Source organism: Limulus polyphemus, unplaced genomic scaffold (genome assembly GCF_000517525.1).
Source record: "Limulus polyphemus unplaced genomic scaffold, Limulus_polyphemus-2.1.2 Scaffold6952, whole genome shotgun sequence".
Lineage (NCBI taxonomy): Eukaryota > Metazoa > Arthropoda > Merostomata > Xiphosura > Limulidae > Limulus > Limulus polyphemus.
This window is the reverse complement of record NW_013672562.1, coordinates 16,304-29,627: the sequence shown is the minus strand read 5'-3', so window position 1 is coordinate 29,627 and position 13,324 is coordinate 16,304. Positions and strand designations below refer to the sequence as shown.

The 13,324-nt window shown below is 33.0% G+C and overlaps 1 protein-coding gene across 1 annotated transcript in view; it reads right to left on the bottom strand.

Annotated features, from left to right (window-relative positions):
- LOC106474212 (histone-arginine methyltransferase CARMER-like) overlaps positions 1-13,324 on the bottom strand; it is a gene marked incomplete at its 3' end in the record, with an annotated part of 35,115 nt that overhangs the window by 12,173 nt on the left and 9,618 nt on the right. The window contains exons 3-9 of the mRNA XM_013934903.2: positions 13,106-13,209; positions 10,792-10,896; positions 10,404-10,514; positions 8,625-8,802; positions 6,496-6,586; positions 5,332-5,413; positions 1,357-1,532 (exon numbers count right to left, since the gene is read on the bottom strand). Coding sequence (XP_013790357.1) covers positions 1,357-1,532; positions 5,332-5,413; positions 6,496-6,586; positions 8,625-8,802; positions 10,404-10,514; positions 10,792-10,896; positions 13,106-13,209 — 847 coding nt within the window. The remainder of the gene's footprint in view (positions 1-1,356; positions 1,533-5,331; positions 5,414-6,495; positions 6,587-8,624; positions 8,803-10,403; positions 10,515-10,791; positions 10,897-13,105; positions 13,210-13,324) is intronic.

The following is a 13,324-nucleotide window of genomic DNA, read 5'->3' as shown; positions in this document are numbered from 1 at the left end:
TAGTCTTACATCAGTAGTTGGAAAGGTTTTGGAGAGTGTGATTAAAGATGCATTGCAGAGTCACTTAAAGCAGTCTGATATTGTATCTAAGAGCCAGCATGGTTTCACTAAAGGAAAGCCATTATTAACAAATCTTTTGACATTCTTTGAAGATGTTACTGCAAAAATTGATGAAGGAAACACTGTGGATTTGGTTTACCTTGATTTGATAAGATGCCTCACAAAAGACTTGCTACAAAAATCAAATCTGTGGGTTTGGGGATAAAAATTTGACTGGAGAGTAGAAAGCAGAGGGTAGTAATAAATGGAGTTAGACCTGACTGGATCACAGTTACAAGTGGTGTGCCTCACGGCTCTGTGCTGGGTCCTCTGCTGTTTGTGATTTATATTAATGATATTGGCTCTGGAAATTTTAAGCTTCCAGATGACATTAAGATTTTTTAAAGTGGCTAACTGTATCAAAGATGCTTACAGGGAGATTTAAATCATTTGATGCATTGGCTCAATACGTGGCAAATGATGTTTAATTATCCAAAATGTAAGGTGATGCATGTAGGTTTTCACAATTCAAATTAATGTTACAATTTAAATGGGAATACATTAAATACTGTGGTCGAAGAAAAAGATCTTGGTGTTGTGATCGAAAAATCACTTAAGTCATCTAAACAGTGAATTGTAGCTAGCAATAGGACTAATACGATTTTGGGTAGCATCTATAGAAATATTGAATACAAGACAAGGGATATTATTGTGTCACTGTATAGATCACTTGTAAGGCCTCATTTAGAGTACTGTGTACAGTTTTGGGCTTCCTTCCTCAAGGAGATGGTATTGTTGGAGAAGGTTCAGAGGAGAGCCACTAGGATGATACCTGGGATGGTGGGACTGTCCTATGAGGAAAGACTAAAATCTCTAAATTTGTTTTCTCTGGAGAGGAGAAAGGTCAAAGGGAATTTGATTGAGGTGTTTAAAATTATTAAGGGTATTGATAATATAGATCCATCAAAATATTTTGTGTTTAGCAGTTAAAACAATAGGACTTGGGGTAATAAATTCAAATTTTGGCAGTGTAGGAGTCGTCTGCAGTTTAGACAGTATTACTTTTCAAACAGGGTGGTTGGCTTTTGAAATGAGCTACCTTCAAAGGTGGTGGAGGCAGAAAATTTAACTGAGTTCAAGAAAAGATTGTATGAATACATGAGTAGTAAGGGGTGGTTATAGTTGGGAGCTGGAAGGGACATCCTTGATGGGCTAATGAGCTCCTTTTTGTCCCTTTAAAATTTTACAATTTATTTATGAAAACATTTCGTAAATCGTAAAGATTCTTAGTATGATGACAAGTGGAAACATACTCACGAGGAACCAATGAATGCCACATCAAACCAAAAAGCAAGACCGTGAAGTTCGCCACATTGAAGTATAAGGAAGCTAAGAGGTATTTCTATGTTATGAAGATCAGTCTCTGTTGCAGTCTGGAAATCCACTGTATAACTTTGTGACTTAGCTAAACAGATCCGAATGTCAAAAGTATCCTAGAAATGTTAAAATAAGTTGTATATTTAATAATATTAAAGTAGTTTAATAACAAGTATTATTAACTTCTACTACGTACCTCTTTGAAACGTCAGATGACAATTAAAACTAAAACAATGTGTGTTTTTATTAAAAACGTCTTTAACACTCTTCCAAATTCTGTAATAACAGCTTTTAATATGGAACTAGATATACAAATATGTAGATCATATCACGTCAACTTCATTATATGCTTATAAACATTTCAAGCTTACTACTAAAACAATGACAAATATACCATTAATTACATTTCTAGTGTTAAGTGTCTATGAAATATCCAAGATTGGCAATATTACAATTTAATCAGTACACATTTTCAGTGTGTAAATCAGACAAATTACGGACCAAACGTTAAGACGAGTTTAGATTTATACAAACTTCAGTAATAAACAAGTTACCAAATTGAAACATTTAGTTACATTTCTTTGTTGAAGCTGGACAATACTTTACTTCAAGTGACTTTTAGTAATGTCGGAAGTATAAACAAATAAATATCTATGAATGGCAGCTCTACCTGAAACTTCGTTTTTTGACTGTATGAAATCTGTAGGGATCACATTTAACTCTTCCAAGAATACAAGTGATTATATGGAACCTGTAAAGTTACTTAATATGGATCCCGTTTAACTGTTACAAAAATACAAGTGATAAGATGAAACCCATAGGGTTACTTAAGATAGATCCCATGTAACTCTTTACTTGTACACTATTCCTACTGATTGGTTGTTTCATAATAAAATATTATCAACTATTCCTACTGATTGGTTGTTTCATAACAAAACATTCTCAACTATTCCTACTGATTGGTTGTTTCATAATAAAATGTTCTCAACTATTCCTACTACTGCTTCATAATAAAACATTATCAACTATTCCTACTGATTGGTTGTTTCATAACAAAACATTCTCAACTATTCCTACTGATTGGTTGTTTCATAATAAAATGTTCTCAACTGTTCCTACTACTGTTTCGTAATAAAACATTATCAACTATTACTACTGATTGGTTGTTTCATAATAAAATATTATCAACTATTCCTACTACTGTTTCATAATAAAACATTATCAACTATTCCTACTGATTGGTTGTTTCATAATAAAATATTATCAACTATTCCTACTGATTGGTTGTTTCATAACAAAACATTCTCAACTATTCCTACTGATTGGTTGTTTCATAATAAAATGTTCTCAACTGTTCCTACTACTGTTTCGTAATAAAATATTATCAACTATTCCTACTGATTGGTTGTTTCAGTATCACAGCTATCTGCACCAAACAATGATTTATTTAGTTTTTGCTTTAATACCAACTATAAAAATGTCAAAGAGTATAAAGTAAAATGGATAAAAGATATAAACCTTTTAAAATTCAAAATGGGTAAAAAATTAGATATGGTCAAAAAGGCCTTAGGCCTTCAAAAAGCTAAAAACATAATTAATCTGAACAAGTGACCAATGTCAACAGGACAGAGTAAGTAAACCCTTCTAAATTGGCACCATCGTACAACATCATAGTATAGTCCAGACCTGGATACTAGTCGACACGATATAGCGGTCAACCCCTAATTACAGCCATTTTGGCTCAGTTCTAAATATTTCCTCCTATTTTATGTTTGTAAAACATCCACTATTATGGTCACTCGTATTGCAGTGAACTTGGCTTGTGGTCACTTGTTTCCCAGTCACAAACGGTCTCTTTGAACTCGGTATTGCGGCCACCCCGGTCCGACTCTCACCTGCCGCTGCCCTGTCAATCAAAGTGAGGCCACTACCGTACATCAGCTGATAGTGGTCACGTCTTGTAGGTGTTACAAATCAGGTGAACATTGATGTTCCCTATTAATAGCACACTAGTGATTACACAATCAAACAAACAGTATGTTTTCACATTCCTTTTAAACTTTGTCATTTGTAACACTTCTAGTTCGGTGTCTCTTTGGTCTTCTTGTGAACAAAAGATTTGTTCAAAGGGGAATATTTTCACACGAGTTTCAAGTTTTGGTCACCTTTCCCTCCATTTTGCAATAAATAGAGCTCTGATTTCTCAGCCAAATCAATTGTCTCTGTTCTGCCATACTGTGCACACATTGCAATTTACGACTGTAATTAATGCTGCTTAGTCATTTTTAGGATACTGGTACTTGACTGACTCTCTAGCCACAACTGACCATAGGAGGAGGCACTACTCAACCACCAGGGGTCATTATGCACGGCAAATTTATTGTTGGTTGTTTGAATCACACAAAAGATAAACTGTACAGACAGAGACTCCTCTTGAGGTCTTCTCACCGTGTGTGAGAATCCATCAAGGGTCTATTCCTACTCTTACAAAATATTCCTCCGTACATAATGTATATGTAAATAACTTTGAAGATTTCCTAAAATAAGCATTTGGATCCAATTGTACAATTGTTTGTTTTTTTTTATCCAAGCTTTTTTTTTAAAGCATTTTGCTCAAAGCTAACTAGACATAGTTATCCCTAATTTTGAACTGACAAGTCTGTATAGAAGTCAGCTAGTCAAAAGCAACCGATACCAATATTTAGCCTATTCTTATCTGATTGGATAATAGAATTTGACAGTCACTCTGATAGTTACTAACAGCCTCATGGTGTGGAGTGTTTTTGCAGCAGTGGGCCTTCAATCATGAACTCTAAGAATCACTAGTCGCTAGCCCACACCTAACTCCACTTTAAATGTGTATCAAAAGGTTTTATATTTTTCCTCTTTTTGTCAAAGCAAATAATGTATATTAATAAAATTTTATTTTTCTTCAAGCTGAATAGCATCTTATATGTTTTACTAATCTTATAGTATTTATAGCTTCTGTCTGCGTGGAAAAAAATACTACAAAAATAATGCTGAATAATAATATTTTAAAAATCAGGAAATTGTTACTTTATGGTAACCCCACAGCAAAGAAAAATTTTGGTGGGGAAAAACTGGTACCTTTGTAACCCCCAAAAAATATCTAAAAAATCAGGAAATCGTTACTTTATGGTAACATCACAGCAAAGAAAAATTTTGGTGGGGAAAAACTGGTACCTTTGTAACCATAAAAAAAAATATTTAAAGCACGAGCACAAATTCTCATCTCAGAATGAGTTTTATCTACACAATTTATGTATATATCACTCTGCTTATTAGAATAAGAGTATACGCTTAAAATAAACTGACCGCACATGGCCCGAGAACTGTTTCTTGTATTGTGGTTTACCAGGCTATTTGAATGATTTATACAAAATGGATAACCAATTCCCCAAATGACATGGAGTATATAATATACTAAACAAAACCACAACTTAACTTTTGTACACACTACAGCCTTCGCCTCTCATGACTTGTTTTAGTATAAAAGTTTCTTGTGCTTGAGAAGCACCCACAGTGAAGAAAATATATATCTTATCACACTTTATTTATGTTCAAACTTTAATCACAAAAGCAAATCAGGTTAGTAAAATGTTCATAATTAATCTTTTAATAAACCTACAAACAAATTATTCTATTCAAAATTACAAGGAGAGCACTGAAAAAACAAAATGACAACTATAAAAAAAAAGGTAGCTAGACTCTACACAACAATGCTAAAAATTGATGGTTTTGTTATTTTGTGTATCATTAATAAGTTTTTTGTATCATTACTTTAAATATCTTAAGAACCTCCAAAATAAAACAAGCTCTTCAACACAAAGAAACGTTGATCTTTGTGGACAACAGTGTTCACCATTACGAACGTAAAAAAAATCCAAATCTTACGACTATTGGCTGCCTAAAATACTCCTCCACAGCTGTATCTCTAAGACTTGATAGATCAACTCCATGGAAGGAATGTTGATACCTGTGGGTGTTACATGTTATACTTTTAGTCAAAACTATTTTATGTTTTAACACACTTATGCTGTGTAAATACCTAGACACAATTTAGAAATATCTGAAACTATGATGGTAAATAAGTTAGTTTCATTTTAAGAAATATATTGTGCTATCTGATCTGACTATTCAATATCTATGTATATATGTGACTCTGAACATACTGTCGAAACTACTTTTACTCTTTTTCAAAAGTTCTATCGTTTTACATGATTAATAAGAACTTCAAAGTAAAAGCAAAGAAGGGTGTAATAATATGTAAACCATACTATATCTAATAACCAGTGCTCCTCGGGTCGGCTGGGATATCACAGACACAATAATGGTGGAGAAGCTATTTATATTAGCAAACTGCTACAGTGTGAACTGGATTAAACTGAAATTTAATTTTTCATCATTTTTATTGAAGTCACAACACATCAGAATTAGGGTAAAGATTTTTTAGTAATATATTATTTATTCATTTATTTTAATAACATATATTATTATCATTTTTAATTGAATTATGCTGCTCATATAAGCAAACTGGTGATCTTGATCCCAGAGTTGATCAAGGAACCAAACTGTCAATAGGAGAAAATTACTTTGATAATTATTAGACTTATGAGTAAAAGTAAAGAGGGTTCTATAATAACCTTTCAACCGAACTACATCTGCCGATCCAGTGCTAGTGAAGTCTTTCACCAAATACCAGGTGGCTTCGATAGAACAAACATAGTAGTGGTCTAACAGCTATTTATATCATCAAATTTTAAGAACAAAGACTGTTATTGTGTAAGTGAATCATAACGATCATCAATTATATTTAAGTCAGTTACAACTCAGGTTTTAGGTTAGGGATTAATGACACAGTATCACATACTTATTATACTTTTATTTGATTTAATATTACTGTCATTCAGAAAAACTGGCAAACCCAGAAAGCTAGTGTTCCTCTTCCCAACAGCATCAACAGGAGAAAACTGCACACTGAAGGCAGTAAAATAAAGTAACATTTCCAGCTAAACAAGATTGTAGAGATTTAATTACAGAAACTGGGAAATAACTCACCAGAAGTTAGCCTTGTTAAGTTGTTCCATAAAGAGTGCAGCATCCGTAAAGGGGGCTATATGGAGATCTCCTCTTGTCGGAAACATTTTCCCTGTGACAGGTTATACGTTAAAAGATTAGACAGACTGGAACCAAGCTATGTGATCAATGTTGTAAGATACATACATATTTATATACAGAACGTTACATCTACTTATTTACATCGTCAAGCTGCAGAATTGAATGGCCTTTTGGTACCGTCAGCTCCGGTGGCTTACAATTTTAGTGCATCTTCTTCGATTAGCAGAGCCACAATCATGTAGTCCAATAAATTGAGCTCTGTCTCGCTGGTCTGAAACAAGGCACTCGTTCCTTGGTTGTCATAAGCATCAGAGGTTTACTTAAGAGCAAGATGATGAAAAAACTTCTCAACAGCTTCAGACCACAATGTTATATATATTTCAGCTACTGTAATATACGACTAATAGATGTGGCCATATTTACACTAATCGTAATGAGATTTCAATGCCTATATTTATGTCATTACTGCTATACATGCTCAGTCAGATATTTTTGTATTTTTGAGTCTCAATCGCAACCCAGTAGTGCTGTAACAACAGCTATTGTTGCTTACGTAACAACATTACTAAATAACTTCTGATAGTTGGGTTATAGCATTTTGAACCATAGATTAGGACTATTCAATGTTACATTTACAGAACTATACATTTTGAAACGTATTCTAAATATTGTGTTTCAAACATAGCACTGGGCTGATAACCAGGTCGGAAAGTGATGAAACTGACATAAAAAAAATTTTATTTGGTTTTTCCTTTTCTAACAGCTTCACTATCTGACCAAGCATAGCATTAATGGTGTAAATGTAGCTACTGAATCACGTAACGACTGGTGTGAATACAGCCGCTAAGATAAACGCATGTTACCTTTAGTGGCTAATTGAAATTAAGATAAATTAGCCACATGGCTAAGATCTTTTTCGATCTAGCACTAACATAAAATAAATACCAGAAAGCAGATGCTATAAATATCTTAACAGCAACTATAAAAAGTAGTATTTTATTGTTAAATAAGACTAAAACTATTGAAAAAATTATAGAATTGCCATGTATATAACCAATTTCAGGCGAAAACCTCTTTCTTAGCAGCTACTATTGTATTCCCAGTATATGAACAGGGCTTCCTGTAACATAAGTGGAAATCTATAAGTGTTTAACATAAAACCTAACATTCGTTATAATCCATTCTCTGTCATCATTACAAAATAAAACATGATCTTGTAATAACAGATATTATGTAACCATCTTCTTTATAACCATAATTAGTTTGATAACTACAAGAATATGTTCTAATAGATGTACAGTTTTATGAACTTTTTTTACATTTATCACAATTTACTCTTTAATTAAACCCGACGAGTGTAATTGTGAAATACAAAATTCTTCAAGCTTTTCATGGTTCATTATTTATAAAATGCCGAAAAATATAAAATAAAACACCATCAACACAGCTTATTAAAGATTTACTAAACATAAGAACATGTCATATTATTATTTGTGGCTCAGCTGTTTGAACCCTGAAGAATAATACGACAATGATTCTGATTCAACTTGAACTGTGGTACTTACCACTTGAACTGCGGTACATACCACTGGAACTGCGGTACTTACCACTTGAACTGCGGTACTTACCACTTGAACTGCGGTACATACCACTGGAACTGCGGTACTTACCACTTAAACTGCGGTACTTACCACTTGAACTGCGGTACTTACCACTTGAACTGCGGTACTTACCACTTGAACTGCGGTACTTAACACTTGAACTACGGTACTTAACACTTGAACTACGGTACATACCACTGGAACTGCGGTACTTACCACTGGAACTGTGGTACTTACCACTTAAACTGCAGTACTTACCACTTAAACTGCGGTACTTACCACTTAAACTGCGGTACTTACCACTTGAACTGCGGTACATACCACTGGAACTGTGGTACATACCACTTGAACTGTGGTACTTACCACTTAAACTGCGGTACTTACCACTTGAACTGCGGTACATACCACTTGAACTGTGGTACTTACCACTGGAACTGCAGTACTTACCACTTAAACTGCGGTACTTACCACTTGAAGTAAGCCACTTCTTGGCATGAAGATAAGTTTCTAACATTCTTTCATTAAATAACATGTATCCCATTGGCTCTGAAATTATTATGTCCACTTTTTCCGGGAGTGATATTTCTTCAATTTTTCCTGATATTAATACAATTTTCTCCGATACTTTATTATTGTATACCAAGGTCTGAAAAACAAACACAAAATTTTTGGGTTATCAATGTTCATAAAAAAAAATACATCTACAAGTTATAGACTGAAATTTTTAGTAAAACTTGTATACTTGTTTGGTGTGTAAGTACTTTTCCAAGATTATACTTCCTACAAACAGCTTGTTTCTAGTTTATTTCAAATTTCTAAGATCTAATTAACTTTAAGATATTGTATTCGGATGCAAACAGTTGAGTGGCACATTTATGATTGAAGAAATTAAAGACTTCAGAGCTGATATTACGAAGCACATTGTTTTTTTAATGATATACATAATAGTTAAACATATCATTCTTAATTAAAACAAAATTCATGACTCAAACTTTAACACCTCTGACAACCTTCGATCAATATGGCTGCCCTTGAGGCCTCGTGTCATGCAGAAAGAAGTTTATCAAGTGCAACTAGGTTACAATTAAATTTGTTAAAACTTTCTTGCTAGTTTGGATTTCCTATTAATAAACATCCAGTTTTGTAATATAAACTTTAAAACAGACTTAGTTTCTCAGTTACAAACATCTGATATCTATATAGAACAATATAGTTCAAAAACGTATTACTGCACATATAACATTGCTAGTCTAAGACAATTAAAATTAAAGCAAGAAAGTCATAGCAGCCAAAAGGATCACACAAAGTTATCTGAGCTATACTTTGTCACAGAAATAATAGTTTAATTGTGTGACAAATAATAACAGGATCTCAATCGAAAAGTAGTAACCCCAAAACAGTGGGTGTCGTGACAGACGTGACAAGGACTTTAACAAGCCCTCGCAACTAATTTTACGGGTGTTTTTGAGCATCATCGTGATGGTGCTCATCAAACACAAAGGACTGTAATCTCGGAATATCCCAAGAAATACAACAATCAACAAATTACAAGGTTTAAAATTGACTAATGCCTCTTTAGATATAATAATAATTATACCCAGTGGTTTTCTTGGTTTTTAAGTTAGATAGGTTCTAGTTTTAAACTGTTTGCCAATTCATCAGTAAGATTTTTAAAACAACCAGTTACACAAAGAAAATGTTTCTTGAAGCAAAACACATCATTGTTGCCTATAAATGAGGGAAACAATCAAAATTTGGATATAGCCCAGCATATCACCAAGTGCTGGACTACGCAACTGGGCTAGCTTACAGATAACAGAAACAAGCTATATTTAGTACAGAATGTAATAATACCACAGAAACAAAACCTATACAGCAATACTATAGATATAGTTTCAGGTAAGTGTCGAATAATATCTTGATTATTAACAATATATTAAGGATGCTTTCTGAAATGAAAACTGTTATTCACACATGATTATACAAAAAGAAAAAACTGATAATTAGCTATCCCATGAACATTTGTCAAACACAATATTACTTCTCTAAAGCTCTCATTAATTTGTAGTTTATAGCAGGAACAGAAAAACACATAATCCTAAATTTAACTTTAGTAGATGGTGTTAATTAAATATTACAGGACAGCAGAATTTCACTATTGTCAATCTTTATCTTCCCATTTGAAAAGGACTTGAATACTAAATATGATCACAAATTACAAAGAAAATCTGAAATGCATCGTCTTACCTCTGCATGTTTCGCCATCGAACTTGCTTCAACGGCATACACTTTCTTAGCTCCTGCTTGAATGGCAAAAAAGGAGAGAATACCCGAACCCGCACCCACATCTAGAACAACCTAGAAATATACACATATGTCACACGTGGAGTTCTTGAATGTATATAAGGAGAAGCGTCATAAGAAGCAGTAACTACGTTACATTCCAAAGTTCCAGTTTCCAGCTACATAGTTTCTCTGCTAAGATTTATAGCAGTAAACTCAAAACATGGTAACTAGAACTGCTGTTATAAACATGGCAGAAAAAAGAGATGGACATTAAAGAAAGAGAACAAAGACTTCTAGAGGGAGATCATACTAGTATGTTGTTTCACATAGAGATAAGATCAAACCATGCCTTGTCTTTGAAGTCTTCCACGTTCGACAAAATTGCTCTTTGATATGTTGAAGTCCGTATGTAATCTTGCATCATATTCTGTTGTTGAGAAAGATATCCGTAAAACTAGAAAAAATAACAAGGTTTAGTGAGAAAGATATCCATAAAAACAGAAAACAACAAGGTTTAGTGCAAAAGATATCTGTAAAACTAAACAAATAACAAGGTTTAGTATGAAAGATATCCGTAAAACTCGAAAAAATATAACAAGGTTTAGTATCAAAGATTCGTAAAACTAGATAAAAAGAACAAGGTTTAATACAAAAGATATCTCTAAAACACAAAAACATAACAAACTTTAGTAGGAAAAATATCTGTAAAACTAGAAAAACAACAACAATGTTTAGTATGAAAGAAATCCATAAAACTAGAAAAACAACAACAACAAAGATATGTGGCTGTAAGAACACAAAATCTTCTAGACACAAACTTTATCAAAGTGCTTTTATTCCTTGAGACATTTTGGGCAAATGTGTTTGGTCACACTTAACAGTCAAACATGGATGTCTATTTGGAAACAAATATATTTTGTTTCTGAGAAGAAAACTGAGCTGAACAAGCAGAGAAACACGTGTTATATCAAACACTGAAAGCTGATACCAAATTCAATAACTATAGCTGAGAACTGGAGTCTTGAGCTATATCAGTTCTCAGCAGTACAGCTAGGTTCAGAAAGGTTTTACAGATTCTGTAAAATATACTGTTCTTCTATTCTTTAGAAGCTGAATAGCTGGAAAGTAAATGTATTCTTAGGTCAGACTTGCCGACGAGTTTGATTTGAGCAAGGCAGCCATAAAGGTACTGTTGTAGTATCAGAAAATCTGTCATCAATGACCAATACCCAAATTACTAATGTAATGTGAAGATTTTGAAAGAAAACTAATCTTGAAGCATAGAAAGCAACATTTTATTATCCTGTCTTATTGTTTGTTATCTCTTACATAAGTGAAATATTCTTTAACCCGACTTGTCATTTAACTAACTAGTGTTAATTATACTGCAACATTCTGACAACTGCTTTAAAATGTAAATTTCTTTACTCATACCTTGTTGCCCTACCTACTGGTAAATGACACAGTTGGCCTCAAAAGTTTTTGAAGGTGAGGTCTTTCCCAATTATTATCTTATGTTTAGGACAAATGATTTTATGAAAATGTTACAAACTATAGATGATCATTTGTGCTGAATGTTGACCCGTGTTTTGCAGTCATTGTATCTTTTATTTTTCAAAGATTTCATACAGTTTTTTTAATTTTCCATTATGACTTATGCCTTAAGTAGTATCTCGAAAACCAACGAAGCAAATGATGAATTACTCCTTTTAATATCTATTCAACAATACAGGAAAGAGAAAGTTAAGTATTATACCCTAAGAACGTCCTTTAACAATAATCATTAATTACCATAGGAATTAAGATACCTATCAGAATTACTACCTAATTGTTAAGTTATAATGACAAGTTACATAACTTCTCTAAACACAAAATTAGCAACTAAACTGTACTGTCTAAGCCTAGTTGTCAGTATGCATTAATCACTGAAAACAATACCTTTTTATTGGCTAGTGTCCTTTAAAACAATACCTTTTTATTGGTTAGTGTCCTTTAAAACAATACCTTTTTATTGGTTAGTGTCCTTTGAAAACAAGACCTTTTTATTGGCTAATGTATTTAAAAACAAGACCTTTTTATTGGTTAGTGTTCTTTAGAAGCAAGACCTTTTTATTGGTTAGTGTCCTTTAGAAACAAGACCTTTTTATTGGCTAGTGTCCTTTAGAAACAAGACCTTTTTATTGGCTAGTGTCCTTTAGAAACAAGACCTTTTTGTTGGCTAGTGTCCTTTAAAAACAAGACCTTTTTATTGGCTAGTGTCCTTTAAAAGTTGTTCATGGAAAATTGACAGGATTCAATTTTACTAAATCTCACAAAAAAGTACACAGAAAATTATATACGTAAAATACCATCCTGGATGATAAATTGTTTGATGACAGTTGATTAGTTTTTTGTTGTTTTTTTCCCATGAGACATATGAATTAAAATTGTGTATAATAAAACTTTCTTTTGTTTGTCTGTATGTGTGTGTACTGGTGAACATCAAAATATACGACACATACAAGGTCTCTGGACCCTATGTTAACAAATCTACAAACATTTACTCCTAAATGTGTAGAATCACCAGTCTATCGTGCAACCATGATATTCTATAACATTCTTGTACAGGCTAAAAGTAAACATAATTTCTGAACACCCTGTATACACATAGATGTAAAACAAACTTGAAAATATTGAAGTGCTGAGGCATCGTCCGTTCTTTGTGAAAAGACTGAATCTTTTTCTCTCTTCTTAAACTTCTGTATCGCCTCATGGAAAGTCTGAAAAGCTGGAAAACCAATTCATATAAGAAAATTATAACAAATCACTACTACAACAGCATTAGTTTTCTAAATAAAAAGTTTTAAAGTTGTTAGATGCATGTATGTGTGTGTCTCTCTCTC